Source organism: Pleurodeles waltl, chromosome 1_2 (genome assembly GCF_031143425.1).
Source record: "Pleurodeles waltl isolate 20211129_DDA chromosome 1_2, aPleWal1.hap1.20221129, whole genome shotgun sequence".
In the NCBI taxonomy this organism is placed as follows: Eukaryota; Metazoa; Chordata; class Amphibia; order Caudata; family Salamandridae; genus Pleurodeles; species Pleurodeles waltl.
Window position 1 is genome coordinate 275,545,212 of NC_090437.1, and position 23,976 is coordinate 275,569,187.

The 23,976-nt window shown below is 40.3% G+C and overlaps 1 protein-coding gene across 4 annotated transcripts in view; it reads left to right on the forward strand.

Moving 5' to 3' along the window:
• BMPR1B (bone morphogenetic protein receptor type 1B) overlaps positions 1 to 23,976 on the forward strand; it is a 384,328-nt gene that overhangs the window by 351,146 nt on the left and 9,206 nt on the right. For all 4 annotated transcript variants that reach the window (XM_069238141.1, XM_069238156.1, XM_069238148.1 and 1 more), the window contains exons 6-8: positions 3,509 to 3,647; positions 9,125 to 9,317; positions 18,029 to 18,326. In XM_069238141.1, the coding sequence (XP_069094242.1) occupies positions 3,509 to 3,647; positions 9,125 to 9,317; positions 18,029 to 18,326 (630 nt within the window). The remainder of the gene's footprint in view (positions 1 to 3,508; positions 3,648 to 9,124; positions 9,318 to 18,028; positions 18,327 to 23,976) is intronic.

The window sequence follows — 23,976 nt, forward strand, 5'->3', positions numbered from 1 at the left end:
CACTAACCCCAAACAATGTACATTAAAAACTTAAGATAACTTAAAAAAATACACACAGGGATATATAATTGTCAACAGTAGAAAAAAAAAAAGGGACGGTATACTTACCTCCATTATTATGGCCCACAATCTTTTTTAGTCACAGTAACTTGATCACGATGGTCAAATGATGTTTTAAAGTCAGGTGTCATACCTAGAGTCCTATAAAGCAGAATGCTATATGACTTTAAAGAGGAGTCCCATTTGAAAGCAGATGATATTAACCTGATTGACCCAGTGCCGATATTTTTAGCACTAATGCTTAGGAGGGAATGGTGCAGGAGAGTAGGAAAAAAAACAGAACTGTGAGCTTGAAAGACACTTTTCATGAAAACGACTGCTGTCTCAGTCAAAATAATAAAAGAAATCACATTCTAAATGCTAGTGACTGAATACCAATGACCCTGCAAGTCAGTCTCCCGGCTAATAGCATTTTCATTCTATGACTTGTAGTTTTGATGATTCCTCTGTAGTACTAGCCAGCCACTGCCTTCAGACATAGCGATGCTGGTTGAAAAGGTAGTGCTGGCAGCAAGCCTCACAGCATGAGGACAGTAAACAGTACGAAATGCACTGTAATACACTAGGCTACTATTCTGAAGGATCTCTCAAGTTGTTTCATGGCAGTCATTTCTAGCTTAATCAGTTAGGTTTTTTGGTCTTTGCACTGTGGTACCTGCGATTTTATTTTCCTCATTGCAAATGCAGGGATTATAATCCCATAAGGTGCAAAAACCTAAATAGGGCAAAATGTAACCCTCATCCTCACATTGGACACCTTAAAATTCCTGTAACATTCCTTTTAGACTTTGCACTAATGTTTCCCTCCAGGCAAAAATAAACTTTATCATAAAGGTGGCCTTAATCACTGTGCCCATTGTCAAAGCCACTAAATTAAACAAGCAACATAACATTTATAAGTTGAAAATTGATGTGGAATGAGTCATAGTACATTTGAAATGTAAAATCATTCCTCATACATTGCAGTGAAAGCACACCTTAGGAGATAACAACATGAGCTGATCAAGAAATATCAACACTGTGCACTTTAAAGAATTGGTAGCAATAGATCTTGCAGAAAGCTACGCTGTCAAGTGAGGCATGGGTTTATAGGTATTTGGTCAAGGAAATCTGACCTCCAATCTCCAACCACAAGGGCTGCATTGCAACACCCCTGTGTTGGGTGAGTACCTATTTTTTGCACTTCTGGGGCACTGTAGTACTTCAGAAACGGCTGCAGATACTTGTGTGGCCTCATCTGCTAATAGAGATAGCACCAGTGCATATACAACTCCGGTGCTAACTTGAGAGAAAGTTCCCTCATTTGAATGAGGATGTGGTACAATGCAAATGAGGGAAACACTTTTCCTCTGCACCCGTGCAGTATTATGGATCTGAGCACAGAGGCCTTCAGGAGTAACACAGATTGTGCTCCACACTTAGGTAGCACACACTGTCCGCACACCCTCTGAAAATACCCTCTTGAGTAGGGAATATTGGGTTCCATGGAATCCTCCAAGCCATCCCCCCCTTCAGTGCACCCTTTGAAAGTACCCTCTAGAGTGGTGAAAGTGGGTTCCATGGAATCCTCCAGCCCCAGGCACACACACAGGTAAATGTAGTCATTTACTGCACATAGCTGCAGGGGGGTTGCTTTCAGCCCTTGGAATGCTGCACAGTGAAAGACAGAGGGGCTACCAGCCCCAGCATTCATGGCGCAGGGACAAGTTCATGTCTGCCTTAAGGAAGGCGCATTACGTGTAACCGGGTGTACTGTCCTTGTGTCTGGGACTCTAGGTTAAGGGAGTGGCTCAAACAGGGTCAGTGGAACCTTTTTGTCATACATGTTCCTAAATATGAGAAATAATCAAATCAAACCAACATTTTGAGGATTTAAATTGAAGTGGTTTCTATTTGACCTAGATAATCAATGGCCAATAAGACCATCCCTGCTGCAGCTTCTCTTTCATTTTGGCAGATCAAGCAGAATTTACTGATTTCTTGTTTTGTCACCTGTGTTTAAGAACATGCTTTTGCTGTATCTTCTGTGCACCTTCATAGCACTCTGAGGCAACCTAATAGAAAATGACTGATTACAAAATAGTGGCAAGGAAAGAGACGAAGTTTCTTATGGAAGTCAGTGGCTTATCCTCCACTGGATATTTATTGTTATGGTTTTGAGAAGTGCCAACCAAGTGCCACAATGCACTAGTACAGGGTACAAGAGGTAGGGTAACTAATGCTCGGAGACTGGGGTGGTTGGTTTGTGTAGGTTCAGAGGCGAATTATTGTTTCAAACAATAAACTAAAATAAAAGGGTCCTTTCATATTGAATAGAAAGAGACATGTTCCCACAGACAGCAGTGTAAGGCTCACGTTTTGCATCAAAATGTAATAGGTTGTGCAGAAGGGAAAACTGGAATTGCTTACGTTCATGGGACAGTGCAGTAGTCAGTGGGCTTATCCCTTGTGGGTATACTCTCTGAGAAATGAGAACAACGTTACACTAGCCCTTTGTTGGTTCGAAATGATGGGGAACTTTTTGTGGCCTCTGAGACTTGAGCAAGCGCGGCCGGACCTCAAAATACTTTTTTTTTCTAAAGGGTGTCTGACTTTCTGACCTTACATATGGTCTCTCTTACCTACGTAGGTTTTTCATTGACAAATGTAGGTGTGGGGGTAAGTGGTGGGGTTGCCAAGAATGGACATGTGGTGGTTTCCTGTCTATGGCTGTTGCATACATAGCCCGTGCACCAATTGATCATTATTGTCCTGATCTCTTTAGCATGGAGCTGAGATGGCTAATTATTTCCGTTTCCACATTGTCATTGGCAGTTGGACTGGCACTAAAAATACGCCCGGCACCAAAATTAAATTGGCCCTATTAGTGAGTAAAATAGCTAAAAAAAAGTGGCCCACGTTTGAAAATTAGAGCAATTTTAAACGTGCAAAGACAACGTCGCATGCATTTGTGCTTAATGTCGACAATTTTAGTATGTATAGCATGTAAATCAAGAGTACAAAATGTCCCGACGGACCGTAGCACTGGCCCACAAACAGCCAAAAAACGTCCTTTATATTGACCTACCACATCAGCCGTTTTGGAATTGCCATATTGCCTGAAAGGCCGGTTCTTACCTGGTTGCTAGTTTCTACCAGCTTCATGCATAAATAGTGTAGTTATTTCTTGTGCTGCTATCGTGTGGTCGCTTTGTAACAAGGAGTGGTATACGCGGTAGCTTCTGATCTTAAATAAAAACGGAAACAGGCAAGGCAGTGGAAAATTAGATGCCATACGAACAGCTTTGACGAAATGATCTTTTTAAATAAATGCGCTGCAACATGTATCTTTATAGCAACGGCTGGCTGTCTTGTGATGCCTGCATGCGAGTCAAACTACGTCAAGCTGCATTTTGTCCGAAAGTGATCTATTTTTGGTTCGTGACCCATGTTCTTTTCTCATCTTTAGGTACAAGAGGCAAGAGTCCCGCGCGCGCTACAGCATCGGACTGGAGCAGGACGAGACCTACATCCCGTCCGGGGAGTCTCTCAACGACCTTATAGAACAGTCGCAGAGCTCGGGCAGCGGTTCCGGTCTCCCTCTGCTGGTAGGAAACGTGAACTGCTCGATTAAAAGCTCCTGCGTGCAGAAAACACTGCATCCTGTGGCCTTGTTTTGCAGTGACAAAAAGACACCCGGGGCAATTATACTGTGATTGTATGGTGGCGCTTACTACCAGTGTGTCGTCAAGTATTGCATATGAAGAACACATTAAAGGATTAAGATTTCGAATGTTTGTAAACTATAGGTGACTCTTTGGGCATTCTTTCTTTACAACATATTTCAGTCTGTAGTTCCTGTATAAAGCAGTCTCTAATTTCCTTGTAAGAGGCGACTTGTGACCTCTTTAGTCTCTTCTAGAGAAATAATGATGTAGTTGCTCGACTGTAATAACTTGTTACAGTTGACTTTTGAGTCGAAATACCTACTCCTAGAGCCAGCAGCTGAAAGGAAAAACAGGTCAGAGGGCACTGTTAAAGCTGCAGTTTAAACAGCTAGAAGGAAACGCGAGTCTTGCTTCTTCTGCTCTGTTTTTGTAGATGGACAGTGAAAAGCAGAAAGGAGTTGATTGTGGAAACACACTTGTTTTTTCATGTCATATGTAATTATGGTTAAGATAGAGCCTATCTGCATATTTCTGTGTATTCTATGCCACACCATTTAAAAAAAAAAAACCTGACTCACAAAAATTATTATTCTATCTTTTGCAACGTTGGTGTGTTTAATTTTAAACTAGAGATTATAATTGTAACATTCATGTTGACAGCAGATACCCTATCTCATTTAAATGAAAGATCACCACATCAAGGATATATATATATATATATATATATATATATGTGTATATATATATATATATATATATATATATAGTCTAAAAGTTGCTGGGCGGCGCACTCCACCTCCGGTGCCAGTGACGGAGAGGACAAGTCTCGAAAAATACAAATCACCAAAGGTATTCACTGCACTCCACGAGGTTTCAATAGTGCATATTTATTCCAAAATAACAACCACCAACGCGTTTCAACTGAAACGTGTTGGTGGTTGTTATTTTCTAATAAATATGCACTATTGAAACTTCGTGGAGTGCAGTGAATACCTTTGGTGATTTTTTTATATATATATATATATACAGTAATTTGTAAAACGTGTTATGATGTGACCATGTATTATAAGCAATAAACTATCCGCCTGCATACGTTATAAGGATTGCAAGTCGTCTTGGATTTCTAAGACTTTGTAATGAGGTTTGGCCTTCAGCCTCATTCTTCAATATGAGCACATAACTCCTTGGTGACTCAGAAAATCTTTATAATGTATGACGGGGTACTTTCGGCCATATGTACGAAAGCTTTTTCCCATAGACACAGAATGGGTAAAATCCTTTCGTACATCTGGCCCTTTATCCCATCTATTATCCTGGAGTCACAATAAAACACTGAACCTTAACTTTATGCTGGTTGACTAACAATGTACTACATGTCTAGCTGGCAGGGCTTTAATTGGGATGAAAAAAACTGGGGGGGGGTCTCTCAAAGGGGCGTGGCTGATGTAACTAAGAGCATGGCTTAGAAAAAACATGGTAGTTAAATATCTGTGCTTAAATAGTACTCTGCACGTCTGGTATTTTACTGCTTCTTTCTGTCATTGCATCCAGATACCGAATACAATAAGTAACATTACCCCTACAACAAGCCAGGACTTATAACTTTGTCATTTGGTTGTTAGTTGCATACGATAAATAGGCAACAACAGTGGCTTCATTGCTTATAGTATTGAAAATGCTTCAGTTCTGAAATGATGACACTGTGAAAGAACTGCAATGACTCTTTAAAGTTCCATCAAAGGCAGGGAAGAGTGGCACTGCTGCAGAGTTAAGATTTTTTTCCACCCTGTGGGTGATGGCAAAAATGGAGAGCCCGATATGCTCCTGTCTCAGCACCTGCTTTTTAGAACTGCTGGTGTTCTGCACCGGCAGGACCCGGCCCACTTTCAACCCTCATAGCTGGTGGTATTCATATTAACCTAATTTCTTACTTCAATGTTTGTGTTTTATTTTTTTCTGTAAAAGGCGTTCAGATCTCCGAAATGTTTAGCTACAGGAAATGTAATGGCTCCCCCAGAAGGCTAAACGTTTCCCTAACTTGAAGCAAACGAGTTTTAGTCCCTCTTTCAGGCACTTCATTTGTGCTGGATTTATGACATTTAGAATAGCACTCTTTGCCCACATGACACTGGTGAACTAGGAGTGATCCGTTTGTCTTAATTAATATTGGTGAGTAGGGAGGTGGTTTGTTTTGAAATTACCTTTTTTTTAAATATATATTAGACAAGTGCTTATTTTCTCTAAGTAGCAATAGATTTAGACCCCAGACTCCAACGAGATTTTCCCAGTCAGACCTTTTACGTGGACAGTTCAGACAGTTACCGCGTATTACCACACCGTTACTGTCACTACCACCGTTTCCATGGATGAAGGTGTGGCTAAGAGGAGTGCCAAAATTACTGGAGACATTTCAGAGGTGTTCCTTCTGATGCTGATGGGGGTAGATGTGCGAATGCTTTTAAGGGGCGAAAACAGGCTGAAATTGAATCCCGTTAGAAAATACCCCTACCCCACCTCACCCCAAAAGATCCTTTATGTGCAACTTGAAACGCTTGTAATTTGCATTGTTCTAACCAGATTATTAGTCGTAATATCGATTCAATGCAGCGATGAACTACAGGACACTAGTTCCGATTCTGAGTCCTGCTAATGGTCTGTTGTGCTTTTTGTTGTGCTGCGGTGCCCTCTTCTGGGCAATTGGAAAACTGCTTTTACTTCATTTAGATGTCAAGGAAGGTGTATCCACCACGGGGACCTGCTGTGCTAGGGTTTTCAAGCCCACCACGCCGTTTCATTCCTGCCGTGATATACACAAGTACCTTTACGGAAATGGTAGGGTGCGAGACCCCGCCTCTCCTGGTAGAATAACTATCATTCATTTTGCCAACAGGCGAAAGCTGAATTCATTCTGCTCCATGGCGCTGAATATGACTAACAGTGCCACACATGATTTATGCTGCTCATGTTATGTTGGTGATTGAACAGTAAAATATAGCTTTTGTCGGAATATTGAGTTCCCATTTACAGTTCTTTAAAATGTTCATAACGGTACAAAAGATTACACAAGCACAGGCGTACTGTGAATTCTTACTAGATGCACTGGACTATTCATATATATATATATATATATATATATATATATATATATATATATATACACATATATATATTTGTTTTAAAGCACAATTTCTGAGATCATTTGCTGTTGTAGATAAAAATGTTCTTTATTTTTTTAGTACATTTTGTGAAAATCTCGCTTGAACTCAGTTCTGCTCCATGGTTAACCTGGGGTCAGGAACTGACCTGAAGTCGGATTAAGTAAAGGAAGTCTCCTGAAATTTACGGGTTCATTATGACCCTGGTGGTCTTCAGACCACCAGGTTCGTGGTGGAGATGCTGACCACCGCCAAAGCGGTGGTCCGACCGCTTCGGCGTTGGTCTGACCGCCACATTGCAACCATGGCGTTTGCGCCACGGTCAGACCGCCAGCGCTGCCAGATTTCCTTGACGGGAGGGACTGGCGGTCCTAATTCCCCCTCTCCGCCAGCTTTTACATGGCGGTAGCATGGGATGTGGGGGGCCCCAGTAGGCCTGCCGTGCAGGGGCCCCCATGGCCAGCCCCTTCTCGCTGTTCACTGTCTGCTTTGTAGCCAGTGACCAGCGCAACAAGTGTTGGTGCACCGTACACACTGCAGAATTGCAGCTGTCTCAGTTATGAGCCGGCATCGATGTTGTAGGCTGTTTCCCTCTGGGCCAATTGGCAGCATTACCTCTTCTGCCCGCTGACCCAGCGGTAAACTCCTAATGGGGCCCGCAGGAAAGCAGCCACACTGGCGGCAACCTGACAGCGGGAGTTTGGTGGATGGCCTTTTCTGTGCGCCAAACTCATAATGACCACCTTAGAGAGGAGCCTAATTGCTAAATTAATTATATTATTTGAATATTTTGGATATACTAAATAAAATGAATTATAATGTATTACTCTAAGAAGCTTAATAAATACTCTGCAGCTGATGCTGAGGTAGCACTCTGTACAGCAACTACAAAAAAAATTCTGACAGATACTTCTAAACCCAGATTCTTTCTTTAAGAATATCACCCTTGGTCAGGAGAATTTCGTCAGCAGGGATCCCACGTGCTGATAGATTGTCCCATAAGGCTCCACAATGGCACCATAATTCCCGGGAATGACGGGATGGAGATGCATGTAAGCACTACTTGTATCTCTCGTGGTTGTGCTTCTCATTGTTTTGGCATTTTGGCACTACACAGCCTGCTCAGAACATCTGGGAAGGACTGCAATATTTTATAAAAACACATAAGATTGTAGACCAGTAACTCTGTTTTTGCAAATAAAAACATTAATATAAGGTAATAACAAAACAGGACCGGGTATGAAAATGATTTGATTTCTGCTTTAGCAATATTAGCTCCTTGGGTCCTCTTTAGTTACCATCTTCCAGTCACCTTTACCAATTCATCTAAAGCCAGTGCATTACTTCTGCTTACTGACTAAAATGAGGAACCTAGAGACCGAGGGTGGTAGTGGACAGCAAAGTTGTTTAGGGCCTGGCTGTCCTTCAGAGATGCTGACTAGACTTGCTGGATTAATTGTTTTGGAAAATACCAACGAGTACCTTTTAATCTGCCACTTAGTGGGAAAAGGTCCAGGCATTTGAGAATAGGACAAGGCTGAAAAAAATGTTTAAATGAATACTGGTCATTTTCTTTTTCCGCATAAGAGAACACGTGTACACGTTGAACAAGTGATTCACCTCTTGGTTGTTAAATATATTGAGAAAGTGAATCTTCCTAGCTGGTCTTTCCAAGGTCTTAAAAACCCAGCAAGAGTTCGGAAAGCAAAAAAAAAAGAAGATATTTTTTCACTTTTCACGTTGCACAGTGTGTGCTTTGGTTTATTTCAGAATATACCTTGGAATTATTTCATGTGACCTAATGATTAATGATGCCCAAGAGACTTTGGTAACATAGCTAGATTTTGTTCTGCGTGCTTATTAAGCAACATATTTAAATAATATTCCTGTAGCTAAAATAGAAGAAATTGTCTTAGAAAAACCAGGAACGGTATTATTTACACAAAGATACTTTGATTTCCACATCTAACCTGTTAATGAAGTGGGTAGGATGGCTCAGATTGAACCACGCCCACCTTGAGATAAGTGGTGCTTTGCTAATTTCAGTTGCGTCAAGGCAGATTCAAAGCTCCCTTTTAAGGTTGTGGAATTGAGTACCATTAAGTAGTGTAATAACACCTCTTATTTATAGGGCTTAGAAATGGCAGAAGTGCGGTATAGGGTGCCATATGAAAAAGCAAGGTATTATTAAAACATCACCAATTGGGCTTTGAGATGCTGCTGGACAATATTATAATCTTTATTTTGTCTGTCGTTTTGTAGGTACAAAGGACGATAGCAAAGCAGATTCAGATGGTGAAGCAGATTGGAAAAGGGCGCTATGGGGAAGTGTGGATGGGGCGGTGGCGCGGAGAGAAAGTAGCCGTGAAGGTGTTTTTCACTACAGAAGAGGCCAGCTGGTTCCGAGAGACAGAGATCTATCAAACAGTGCTCATGAGGCACGAGAATATACTGGGTGAGTGTACGATTCTGATGGCATTTTAACTTTGCAGATGAGAATCCCATCATAGGCAAGAGAAGTGCGGTACCCACTCAAGCAAAATGATCAGTTGGAAGAAATGTATACTAGAAATCACTTACACCGAATCACTTTGCATAACGACTAAGTGGATCAGGTAAATGTGTAGAGAATCACCCAAGAAAAAACAAATCAATATCTTATTTTTGCAAAGAATACAAAAAATTTACACAGCCCTATCCTGGTCACCATTTTAAAGATTGGCATATGCCAAATAAATTGCTTAAACAAATCTGTTGAGAATTATAGATTTATTGCATTATAAACACTCCACCCATCAACTAGGCTCGAGTCTTACTCCAGCTGCACCCAGGTTCCGAGGCACCACTAGACCACTGACCCAGGATACCACACAATCTTAAAGGGGAAGGGGACCCAATTTCCTATGCAAAGTCTGTACTAAGAGGGCAAGAAACCCAAATCTGTACTTATATCAGGCCCAGCAAAGCCTTGCCTCTGGTTTTAGAAGAATAGCTCCTGAATGTTTTCAACAGTTGAATGGAGTGCCTCAACTTTTGGTAATATCTAATTTGAATTGATGCAAGCATTCCGATTGAGAAAGTAAGCAGAACTTGAATACATCCTGTTACCTTACCCTTGTCAGGAGCTTTGTGGTGCACCACTGAAGGAAGTTCTATAGCACGACCCACAATTCACCCCTTCCAGTTTTGGTCCAACTCCTACTCAAAGTATTGGATATTCTTAACTAACGAGGAAGTATCCACACTGGTGGTACTTATTATGTTTCTCAGTACCATAATCACTTCTCCATCTCTTAATTGTGTACCACATATATCTCGTGCTACTATTAGGTACCTCTCCTCTGTCAGACAAAGAAGATTTCCTGGCAAGTTGATTAAATGCCATGGCAAAATAAGTCGTGGACGCTGTCAAAAAATTAATTGTGTCAAATGCTTTTTTGCATGATCTACCCGGACCAAATAAAAACCTAACTGCAGGCTGTTGCTTCTGAAGAGCAAGAAGAGGCTAAATAACCTCCAAATTTTCAAGAGGATGCTAAATCTGAGTGAAGTTTGATACAGATGGTTGTGGTCCAGAGAAGTGAAATGTGCTTTTACACTACTACTTTTCTGTTGATGTGACCGAGGCCATGTACGCTGTAGGTACATTCCTCTTAGGGAACTTGCCTCCTCTGTTCTATTTTGTTACCACCTTCACTTCCTTATCTTGTGTGGCTATGAATGTGTCTGTTACTGGTCAGTTTTATGTTTGCAGGGAAATTACATATTCAGATTCTGCAGTTCCCAGGCACTGGTTGCCGAACACAATGTGCAAAAAAGTTTCTGTAAGGTATCGCGAGTAATCCAAATCTAGGGAATCCCATGCTATGAAATCCTGCAAAACTACTCTTTTCATTAAGGAACTTTAATGCAGCATCTCAAATGGCATCTTGTTTTCTTTAAAAGTGGAGTAATTTATACACATTTGAAGAATTTCTCTGGCTTATAAAACAAAAACAATATGGTTTCAGTGTATTGAAGACTGAAAGGAATAATCTTCTATCAGCTCAAAGAATAACAAGGACTAGGCAAATGAAACAGTTAAAGCTATGATTTCTTCTGGCTGTGTGCAGGGGTGTGCATTTCTCGCCTATACCCTGACCTGCAGAAGAAATTTATTGACTTTCCATTTGATATTTAATATGATTTTACACATTTGCACAAAGAAAGTGTCACTGGAATGCTGATTGGGAGTGGATGCTGCAAAATCTCTGCCTGCCATTTTCTTACCTTCTTCAAATTCAGCAACTTATCTGCCTTTAAATAATGTTATGGCCCCTCTGGGCTGCTCCCCAGAGGGGCAAATTATTTTTAGGCCTATTCTGATTCACGTCTGCCTATTCCTGAAAGCTGGGAAGCTGGTGATTTTAGCACCGCAAGCCCTTTGTTGATGCCTTTTTCAGGGAAAAAAACACAAGCCTTCTTCTGCAGCCCTTTCTTCCCTATTTTTTCAAAAAAACATAAATGTTGCTGTATTTTGGCAAATTTCTTGGTCTTCTTCAGGGGAACCCACAAGCTCTGGCTACCTCTAGAATCCCTAGGATGTTGGGAAAAAAGGACGCAAGTTTGGCTTGGGTAGCTTATGTGGACAAAAAGTTATGGGGCCTAAGCGTGAACTGCTCCAAATAGCCAAAAAGAAGGCCTGGCACCTGAGGGGGAAAAGTCCTGGCAGCGGAGGGGTTAAAAGAGCGGCACAAATTCCAGCAGAAAAGTCAGGTTAATTAGAAAGGGGAGAGGAAGATATTTTGGTGTGGGTGTGTAAGCGTTTGGATATGAGGCAACAGACGAAGAAGTTGCAATGTTTTATTTTTTACTTTTTGGTTTAAAAAAAAATGTTTTTACTACGTTTATCCTCAAAAGGATGAAAGGCAACATCACCCTAGAAATGAGAAGGAATTTGGATCTTTTTTACTGCTTTCGTTAGGAAAACAATTTAATGTAGTTCAACACATTACATTAAATCGTTCTGCTGCCCTTTATACTGCAAAACATAATGTTAGAAAAAACATACATGCCACTGAGTACAGCTCCAGTCTGGGAAGGAAGTCCAGATTTGGCTTTTTAGCATCAAAATGAACACCAGTCCTTTTGGTTTTAGTATTGTTCCCAAAGGGACGTTCAAAATAAATTCCGCTGGTGTTTGTGTTTCAAGTGCTCTGCCTGATATTTAATAGCCAAGTGGGCATAGCGTCTTCATATGTCTCATGCCCATACAAAGTGTACTACTCTACTGTTCAGAAGTGTTTGCACCGCTTTCTTTCTGCTCTGGGCTTACCACTGGTTTCAGATTGTAAAAGATATTCCCTTTTCCTATTCCCCTGTTACTGGTGTTCTGAAATAACCGCCTTCCTGAAGTCCGTGCAACCTTTGAGGACACACCCTTCGAGGGGCTTAGTAAAGGCTTATTTTATATATCAATTTAAAGTCTGCAGCACCTATAGACCCTTCCTGAAATATATTATGCTATATAAATTCATCAAATCCTCATTCATAAATTCCATATTTCAATGATGAAAAAATGTAAATAACTTTAGATGTGCTATAAGGTCCTCGCGGCTTTAATTTCCGGTCTCATTAAAGCCGAGGGATGGATGCATTGTTTGCAAGGAATATGCTGTATGATATAAATGGAGGTTAAGGTAAAGATAGGCTCAGATTGTAGAATATGCTATACGTGGCTGTGCCCCAGCAGATAAAATGTATTGTGTAGGCCTAATATCCTGCTTTACAGAGAAAGGCCAAGACAGAGATGGGTACAGTAGAGTATCCTGTATGATGTATGTGTGTGTGTTTTGTCCTGATCCTATATAGAAGAGTCCCTTGCAGCTGCAGTCAGAGTGTGTAAAAAAATTCTGCATGTTGGAGAGGACTAGGCAGAGTTAGGCACAGTGCAAATATGATCCTACACAGCAGAGTTTGAGGCCCAGACAGAATTACATAGTCCCACATAATAAAATTATGGCTAAGGCAGATATAAATGGATGTCTCCTAAATATGTTGTACAATTCCTAGGTGAGGGCTCAACAAATTGTATATTATAATGTTCAATAAGAGTTGCAGCGAGTGGTCGTTGACATCACTACCTTCTGTTACATCACACAATTGGAATATAGCTGTGACAGCATATGAAAAAATCCATAGGTTTGTGCATTTATCCGTATGTTTGTGTTGTCTTCATCTATGCACTGTCCATATCAAGAAACTGGTGCTACTGCCAAATAAGGCGCAAGTAGGTCTGTGATGCAAAGTGGCTAGCATAAAGCATACGTGGGCAATTAAATATATTTAATATGAGAATCTAGAATCTTTTTCCTGAAGGCCATATATTTATGCACAGTTCTAATAACATTTGCCTAAAAGGCAAATAATGATTTTATAAAGTAGAATAGGGTAACTTTACAGCAGAGACAGAGGAGGAGTGGCCTATGGAGAAGTCAATTAGATTTGTCAATAGGCTTTTGTTTTTGAAAAGCAAGGAGGAGCCTAGAAAGCAGATTGACTGAAGAGACTCAATGCCATTAGAAATCAAGAATATTATCTGACTGAAGATTTGAGTAGTAGTGGGTGATGCAAAGAAGATAGAGGATGGTCCTGGATGTCGGCATGTCACTGAGGAGGAGTATAGACCAGTCAGTGATTAAGACGAAGGTTGTCATTACTATATTACCAAACCTGAAAAGCTGTTCCTTTAACACAGCAGTCTTCCCTTTTGACCCAGGCAATGTGTTCAGTCTGGATGTTCTTCTCCTGGATGCACACTGACAAACAGCCATCACTTTAGTAACCCTGCCCTGAGGCTCCACGTAAGGCATTAATCTGTCGACACCTCTTTCAGCAGCAAGGCACAGAACACTGCATATTTTATGTATCTTACTCCACAGACCAACTATTACCTTCTATGATATCACCGCTTCTGTCTGGGGCCCAAAAAATGAGCAACTGGTGTGTAACTCGTTTTTATCTTTTAATCCTAATTTAATTACGTGGTAACATAGCTGTCAAAGCTTGTAATATTAGTCTATTAAGCCGGTGAGCACCAAGCTTGCCAAAAGACAGCAGAGCACTGTGAAGGGTCAAAGAGGGGTAGACACTTTCTGAACCTTAAAGCAGGGTGTGACTTGCCTTCATGTGGTGTTCTTTAAAGAGATGCATCTTTAGCCCATTTTTAACTTGTAACAGGGTTGGGGCTGCCCTCATGATGTCAGATTGTCATTGCAGACCTTGGGTGCATCGATGGAGAAAGTTTAATTCCTTGTCTCTTTCTTTACATCTTTTCTTCGCTAGGGCGATGGTTTTCAAAGCACAGGTGTGTCAAAAATAACCAGAGCTGGCGATTTTATTAGTCATACAGGCAGGGGTGCTGGTCACAATGGCTTTGAAGATGATTTTGTTAATATTGAAGTTGGTGAAGGCTCGAAAATGGAGCTAGTGGAGTTTTCAAGGTGAGGCTGATGTGGTAGATTTGAATTACCTTTGAATCTCCCTGCCTGCACCTTCCAAGTAGAAAATTGGTTATGAATTATGGTTGAGAACTGAAGTGAAGAAATATGCTATGTTCATTAGAAAAAGAATGTACCATGTGACATTGAATAGCTAGATTATTTTACTTATATGTTATCTATATAGTTGTTTAGTCAAGGTTATCCTGCCAAGGGCAAGGCTTGACTGGCACACTTCGAAAATGCTGGAAGGAATAATGCATTCAAACCCTGTAGATTGTTTTTAGCCATTTCATACTAAATTGGTGCTGTGCACTTTTAGGCCCTGCTGCTTAAAGGTTTTCTCTGAGGGAGAACCCACCCAAATCCCCCTAGGAAGGATTGGGCTGTCTCACTTCTCTCACTCAATATTGTTAAAGGTAGGTGTTTATGCCCTACCATTTTCAAAGTTTACGAGCGCCCACTGATTTCATATCAAAGAAAGACTCAAGATCTGAGTAAAGTTAGGACAATACAGTCAGAATGTTAGTCAGCAGGTTATTATGTCCATATTTCAACCCTTCATACGAATTTATGTCAGGGTCTTCATCAGGACAGAGGAAGCAACCTCTGTTCCTTTGAAAAATACAGTGGAAGAACTCAAATATAGATGGCAAAATGTTCATACAACCCTGCTTATACAAACCACCAATGATCCTAAGTACGTTCTTTACTTTGCACTGAGACTGAATCATGCAGACGCCGAAGAACATTAAAGAAAATCACCTCAACATGCAGAGTGGACTGAGTGGTGCAAGAAAAGAAAACCAATTTTTATTGTTATTAAGGTTTTTCTGGAATTTCTTGCAACTTGAAGTGGTGGTGCTGTAGGAGAGGAGGTGAGTTTTGAGGTCAGTTTACGAGGAAAGAAAAGGAATAGGTTTTTGACAAGAAGTAGATTGTTTTACAAAGAAATGGAGGCTTGTTCAGAGAATTGTCCATAATCTCTCTCTTGCAGAGTATCTAAGGCACGGGATGTGCACGGGGTATTGGGAATCTTCTCTGAAGTGCTTCGACAGAGAATCTGAAAGTTTTCTGGCAGCCATGTGCATGAGTGGCATCCATCGCACACAAATGCTTCAGACAGGAGGTGTTAAAAATGATTCTTGCTCTCATAGGGCTTTGATGTGGGCCTGAAAGGGCAAGGTAGACTGGTTCATTCGTTTTCAACTTTTGACTGGCCTTGAAGTTGCATTTCAGGTGCCTGAGCTTTTTATGTCTTTCAGAAGGTCAACACTGGCACTTTGAATGTGCGCAAACACTCTGAGTGATAACAGTTTAGTCTGACCCAATTCTTCACCAAAAGGCTCTCCATGGGAGTTGTCTATTTGCTCCTTTAGCGAGCGCAACTTTACACCTGTATAGGTGCTTGGCTGATTATGGTTTAAGCACCCCTTTATGCATTTGCAAGTCTTAGAATGCTTTGTAGCACTTGACAGACTAAGGATTGTGATTAGTCTTTCGCAAATAAAGCTATACCCATAGCTTGTCAGAGTATGCATTTCTTAAAACACTGCTGAACGTTTACTTCATCCTGGTATTTCTTCCTCTGGAGAGAGTTGTTTGTGTCCCTCTATCAAACTATGCAACCGTTTTTCTCCAAGTACGTAGTTTTAACATATCAGTGGTGGCAAAGAACACAGGGTTTGATGGCCTTGTATGCACATGCTGGATTTCACTGGAATGGCGGTGTATGAGAACTCTATCATAGCTCTTAGTCTTGTAATTGTCTCAATCTGTAGAGCACTAGTCAAAGAAAATAGCTGTCATCATCACCGTGCCAGAGTCCCTCCTTCCTGCTCCTCAATCATCAAAACATGTAAAAGGTTTTCTTTTCCAAGCGCCTTGTGACAAACCTTGAAAAGCAAATTCTTACAGAAAGGCTGAGGGACTCAAAGGACCTCAGTAACTTGCAAGTAACTCATGCTTGTACTGGGCTCTACAACACAACATTTTTAGTTCAAACCCAATGTCTGGTTGTGAAGAACCTTTTTGTAGGCATTCTGAAATCTTCAAAGGGAATGCATTCCATCCATTGCTTACCATTGTCTTTAAACATGTGTTTTAATGTTTATCTGGTACACCTCAGATAAGAGGTTGTTTTAAAATAGGAAGAAGAGGAATAAGGCCACCCCAACCAGGTTTCTACTCTGGCTGTTGGAAATTGAGACAGCATAAAAAAGTGATAAGTAGCTTCTTTCCATTTAAGATTTGAACCCATAGCCTATTGTGAAATATCTAGTCCTATTTGGATTTTAGCACCATATATTGGACCCAAGGTAGAGGTGCCATAAAAATATTAAAAGGGTTTATATGATTTTCTGTATACATTTGGGAGACATCATGGGGAGTTTTTGCCCTGAAGAAAGTGGTCAACATTGTAATATACCACCGAAACAGGTTGACATACAGATTCAGACTAAGGGCCATATGTACAAAAACATTTTCCCATAGACACAGAATGGGCAAAACTGCTTGCTACATCTGGCCCTATATTTGATGGACCTTGGGATACAATAGATAATTATATTGAAACATCATGTGTCTTGAATGATGATCCTGGCAGATTGGTAGTGACGAAGACAGATGTTGATTGTCTTGTTTGTCGCTCTTATTTTATGTTTTTAACTTACTTTTTTTATTCTTTTTGTTTGTGCCGTATATTGTTACTGTTTTCAATTACTGTCAAAACAGGCTAGCTAGCTTACCAACTGATAGTTGGTCTTTCTAAGTCGTGGTATTGTTTATCCTTGGATAAGTTGTATGCCTTTTGAGTTATGTTGTATTAAAGTTCCCCACAACCTGACATTTTTTGTTGTACCAGATTTTATTGCCATGTTGGGAATACAGGGGTTGAAATGTGCGTTAGGAGGAGGTGAGTGTTTGTATTTTTGTGTCCCTAATGTGTGATCTCTCAGGGGAAGTTTTTTCTTGAGAAATCTTCTTCCAGCAGCCTCAAAGTTGTTTTTCGACGAAGGGCATTACTCCACACGCCTTGTGTATGGTGGTTTGTGTGATGTCCTTTACTTTTGTCTATGAAACAAATAATGCCCCCAAACTCAGGGGAAAAAGTTCTTTGGGAATTGGGGTCATTAGTTCCCACTTTGGAAGTTTGTTTTTGAAGATTGACCAGTCATCAAAACCTATGGCGGCTGTGTACAAAACTTTTTGTACCTTGACATGAATTGCTATGATGGCAGTTTCTAGATCGCTGCTGGGTGGGTGGGTGATCACTAAATTTGGCAGATGTTAGTCCATCATGGTGGCGAATGTAACCATGGTGACTAGGTGCTAATTGCTCGCAGCTCATCAAAGCGAGGCACGTCAGCCTGCGCTCTGATTATTAGTGATGTCAATCTCTGGGCACTTAACTTTTACCCCTGAATTCTCCACAGTGGCACATAGGAGGAGTTCCACTTGTCAAAAGGTGCCTCTGAAATTGAACAAAGTCTTGTGTTTTCTAAAAGGTGCCTTCATTCCTGAGATGGCTGATATCAGTACTTGAGTGCAAGAAGACTGAAGCATGGGTCTTGGTTGAACGTCCATGTGGAAATGTAAACTGAATGCTCAAAAGTAATATGAAAGCAACTACATGGACATAAACAGGGTACGTACCATGAAATTAATTGTATTGTTTTTCTTTTTTAAGGGTTTATTGCAGCAGATATCAAAGGCACTGGATCCTGGACACAACTATACTTAATAACAGACTATCACGAAAATGGCTCTCTGTATGATTACCTGAAGTCAACTACCCTGGACACCAAGGGCATGCTGAAACTGGCATACTCCTCCATCAGTGGCCTTTGTCATCTCCACACCGAAATCTTTGGTACCAAAGGCAAACCCGCTATTGCCCATCGTGATCTGAAAAGTAAAAACCTCTTGGTAAAGAAAAACGGGACCTGCTGTATAGCAGACCTGGGTTTGGCTGTCAAATTCATCAGGTTAGTGAGATTGAAAAGAAATTGTCTAACTGAGAACTCAGTCACCAATCAGAGTAGTAATGAAACAAAGCTTCAAAGAAATTAGAATTCCAGGGGAAAATCTGTTAGGCTTTAGTCCCTGTATCATGAATGTATTTAACATGCCTTACTTCTGTTGGTCTCTCTGGTAATTTAGTACCACAAGTTAGACTTTATAAAATGGCTTTTAAATGCCTTTTCGTTATGCCTCTATGAAATATCTTAGTGCAACTTCTGAAGACCGGAAATTATAGGTGATAGTAAATCTAGGAAATAATGGAATGGTTTCAATATGGCAGAACAATGCCAAAGGGAAACTCTGGAACAAGGATTGTTTCCTTAATCCAACCTGTTTGTCACTTGTACGAGTATCGGATACCCCAGAGGCTGTCGTCCCAATTAGTGTATTGTCCGTCATCTTTATTGACATACATTGTTGAAGGCATTTCAAATACTTATTAGGATATTGCCAAGTCCTCTCACCCGCATCAACAGCGGCGTATATTTACAATTCAGGAATTCTAGCAAAGCTAGCAATAGTGTTTGTAATAGCAAAATACATGTTCTGCTATTATTCATACTGATCTTGCATGTGTAATGCTCTTGTCCTTATAAATATTGTGGCACCCATCTTGATAAATATTGTTTAGGTACATGATTATGTGAGGACCTACGCTTTCCTACCGGTATATTGAGAGGTCTGGGTCCCTTTTCTTCATCAAGGAACATTCTGGAATACGTTTTCAGCTATTCTGGTATAGGGATTGTAATACTTTATTGCATATGCATAGCTCTTCCCAGATACCTTCTTTTCCATATCTTCATGCTATCCAGAATGCTACAGCATGCCAAGCCTTGCTACTAGAGGCGCAAAAGCACATCTTCTAAGTACTTACCAACGTGGGCAAGTGCAGCTTGAGACTCTTCTGCTCTTCAATGAACTTCAAACAAATTTGATATTTTTATTTACATGAGTAAAGACAGGTTCGAGCTCTTGGCAGATTGGTAGCATGCTACTCCAGAGGAGTGGTTTCAATTCCAAGCCAGATGATTTGTGATATTCTTCTAACTCAGATTATTATAGGGTTTTGTAGGGTCCATGTGTGGTGCCCTTGATTTAATGGGATGGTTCACATTATCTGTAATGTGATCATCTGTACAGAAATTAGATTATCAAATTGTTTGTGGTCAGGTTGCTGTGACTTTGGAGCAAAGTTCTTCGTGGGATTGTTTATGGGAAAAGATTTTGTCGTGCAGAGCAACATAGAGGGCAATTTTCTCTGAATATAGACACTTACAGCTGTAATATACATTTGTGCTTAATTGAACAGCAAACCAAGTAACGTTCCTGCAAATGTTTATAGTGTAGTGCATGCATACTCTAGCAGACCTCATTTTCAGATGACATGCATGGGACTTGGAGGGTGTGAAATTATGCAGTGATGATTTCACAATTTATCAGGCGGCTTTGAATTTTACAAAGGATGAAACGGTTATTCACCTCGACTTTTGAAGATCATTTTTTGTTGTTTCCTTGTTGTGTGGCTGGATCTAGTTCAACTGTTCCTCCCGTGTTTGAAGTTGTTGTCGAAGCTCTTGCAGTCTCTTAAATGTTACTTGTCTGATGCTGATGTAATGGCATTTGCGCTCTTTTGTCATTGTTGGGTATTTTTTGCTTTCCTTTAATAGGATCCATTTGTTACTATCTTGCTCCTGGAGTAGCAGAGTAATACTTTTATACTATAGATATAGAAAGATAGAATGCCATGTCTCTGCCATGCTCCGAAATTCTAGGTGATTATTGAAAGTTTGTTTCCTTGCTACAAGTGAGTTCCATAACTTACCAGCTTGAACTGAATAAAGGTGTCACCAGTTGTTGTCTTCTTGTAGGTTTGAATCACTAGTTTGATTGCTAATCAGTAACAAAGTGTCATTTTCTTAGATATCTCTCATTATTAATCTACAGGAAAATCAGTCCTTTATATTTATTTAATTATGTGTAATGCAAATTATTTTGAAAGTAGATCTAACGACAAGGAGCTGATGGGGAGCTGAAAAGTCATAAGATGTGTCTCAAAGTTTGAAATGCTCAAATTGTCCTTCCTGTGCATTCTGGATCCTTTGGAGGCATCTCATAAGTAAAATTGATGCTGGATGGTACAAGCCATTGTCATAAGTAAGTCTTAATATGACGAGGGAAGTAGTTTGCCTGGATCTTCCTTGGATATCCCATATGCCTGAAAATAAGATGGAAGGTTCACATAGCATCAAATGTAAAATTTTGATTAGTTACCTTGATTATTCATGGAGAGGGTCGATTCAGTGAAGATGCCAACGTTTCTTACTTCCTTTGAAGTACTAAGTGATGGTCCTAGTTCTTTGGATCAAACTGTCAATCAGTCATGAAATTTACAGTCACCCCATGTAAGAATATCACTATGATGCTTTGAGTGTAAAATTATTTGTTATCATAAACTAATCAATCCCTTTGAGGAAAGCACTTACATTTGAGACTTTAAGTTTGTTAGGGTTACAGTATAGGAATTGCTTTTGTGTGCTCAATGTAGCTGTATCGTGTGAGGTGAAAATATTTCATTCTGGTAAAGCACCAATAATAATGTTCAGGAGTTATGGTGAGATGATTGACCACTGTGGTACTCCTATCTTGTTGTGAATGTGTAGTTGAGAATTGAGATAATAATAAAATGTTTGATATGTTCATAAGGTAGGAGGTGAACCATTTGAAGATGTTTCCATCAATGGCAAGTTCTTTTTGTCAGTTTTGTAATGTTTCATGATGCGCAGTGTTAAATGGTGCTGATGTGTTGAGAACTAGCAGTGCTACTAGAAACTTTACCCGTTCGTTTTCACTATGTGCTCTGCTCTTGCCACGGGAGATTCTTACCTCAATACAGCTCTATTATAAAAAGTCAATAAAAGTAAGATATGGAGGTTTTTAAAATTATTTTCAGAAACCATTTGTTTGGTTTGAAGAACAGAGCAATACGTCCCTATCTGCAGCAGTATCTTTATTTGTAAGCTGTCTGAGGAGATGAGCACACCATAACAATAATCCATTTAAAAAAATCCATCGGTACTTTTAGTGATTATTAAAAGATAACAGAAGATTTCCAGACTTTTACAGCTACAAACGAGCAACTTTCATCATGCCGCAGACCATGACTGACCTTCCCAGTCCTTATAATTGGTAATGCATTTTGGCTGTAGTGCACTTAGTGTATCTCATACCTTAATATATGGGTGCTGCTACAGTTGGGTGGTGTAGATTGTTTCATGCTTACAGTTTAACCCTTTTCTACATGAATATTAACTGTATAGCGCTGGCATTACCCGAGACCTACTGAATTTACTAAAATGATACAATATACTTCTAGATTCGGGACTTCAGTGAGCCCAGGCCATCCATTGGTCTACTGGTGTGACATTCACAATTTCTTCCATCCACTACAGCATACAACATTGGACAGTGGGTCAGACCACTTCATCATTTTGCTAACCTTACTGTGAGTAACAGCGCTCTGCTCTTTCACAAGGAGCACATCCACACATAAAGTAGTTCCCTTCAATGCCAACGACTACTGCCATGGGAATATGTGTCCTTTTTGATATCATAAAATGATTTTCTACTTTTACACAAAATCAGCTTAGACAAAGTCAAAACTCTGGCAGTCCGCATTGGGCCACATAGCTTTGCCTTTTTCATGCACTGGCTAGAGGATTAGCCCTTCTTTAATTTATCATATATTTTCAATAACAGAGGATATAGAAATCCATGTTGTGTGGATAGACTTCAGACTACTTGCTCATATGCCACTTAATGCGAAGTCTCTGTGATTGATTAAAATGTATTCAGGAATGCCAAATCAGAGGAAATAGGTCAGGTTATGCGAGGCAGGTCAAATCAGATAGAATAGTTTATACGAATGGCTTGCTCCAATTTTGGCAAACATTAGTTGTGATTTGAGGGTGCACAGGTTACATGCACATTAATAGTGACTACTAAGGTACAATGCAGCACCCCTTAGTCACAGGTGTATTCATTTATATCATTTCATTCAGTACATCTGCAGTTAAGTACATATGCTGTGACGCACCAGCATTTCTGTACACTCTGCATTGCACAGAATGACAACATTCCAAAAAGCATACCTCTGTCTTTGTGGTAATTACACCACTGCATAGGCAGTTTGATGGATATGCTGATACCCTATTAATGATGGTGTTGTGTATCTTGTGATGGGGAATGGGAATCAAGAGCGCTTTGGATCAGGTTGTTAGTAAATGCAGGTAGGGTTGTGGAGGCTTGGGCCGTGCGTCATCGCCATGTGACTACAAGCCCAAGTTAGGGAGCGCTCTCTAGTGGTGCTGCCATAAATGGAGGTAGGATCATACTCCTTCACCTTATGGCTGCAACGTACGTATAAATCCCCAAACATGTTTCTAGCTCTTGCATCATGCAATCAGTAAAATTGACCAACAGTCTAAAAATGGGCTGTTGATGAAACCGCACAATGCTGAGAGGGTGCCACAGCTAAATCAAGTAGTCTAATGAAGAGCTGTTCTTGACATGATTGCTCAACTCTGCATCTGAAATAACAAGACAGATACTGGCAACACCCAATCTCTCCACCCTGACCGTAGTAGAGTTTTGGGGAAGACTGCTCGATTCAGAAGGCTCACTTCACATTTAGCAGTCTAGTCCCATTTTTCTCTCACTTATAATTCTTATGTACAGTGTCCGTCGGATCACACTTTCAGGTTTGAATTGACCTTAAGGTGACAGCCATAAGCAACTAGTTGATGTACGAAGGAAGAATAATTAAAATTAATTTCTGAAAAAAAAACAATCTCCAATGATTTGCTAAAATCTTCTTGCATGTGCAGTTAAAAATGAGTGGGGTGCTATCCGAGGCCACTAGCTACTGGTATTTTGGTTAAATGACTGAAGTAGATAACCAGATTTTAACCCTCAGCCTAAAAAGTGGCCTAAAGAATTACACATTTGTATTTATTGACATGGATTTTAAATAGCAGGGATTCGTAGTTTAATATGCATTGGGGAAAGTTGAAGGGATTTCATGTGAAAAGCTGCTGTTTAAAGGAAGAAATATGAGGGAGATGAAAACAGAAAAGCAGGCGTATAATTGATCTTTTCTTGCCCCATAATGTAGTCAGCCTTTCTGTATAATTTGTTCCTAAATTACCAAGAAGTTCCAATGGCTCTGCGTATAGAATGTTAAAGTGGAGGATGCAACGTGTTCATGCTTGCTCCCTACCTTGATGCAATGTGTTCATGCCTGCTCCCTACCTTGATGCAATATGTTCATGCCTGCTCCCTACCTTGATGCAACGTGTTCATGCCTGCTCCCCACCTTGATGCAGCTATTTAAGCCGACGTAAAAGATTAGTGGTATTTCTGTCTTTAGTGCCCCCCTTTCCCAACCGTCCTTCCTCCCCCAACCTTGAAGTCTTTCTTTATCTAGACGTGTAACATGCGACATGACATCCTTCCCGGTTTCACAGATTTTTTTTGTAATAGTTCCTTTCATTTAGGAACATGAAGGTTAACAGTGATAGCTGATGTAGGTACACAAACGTGGCTTTCTTCTCT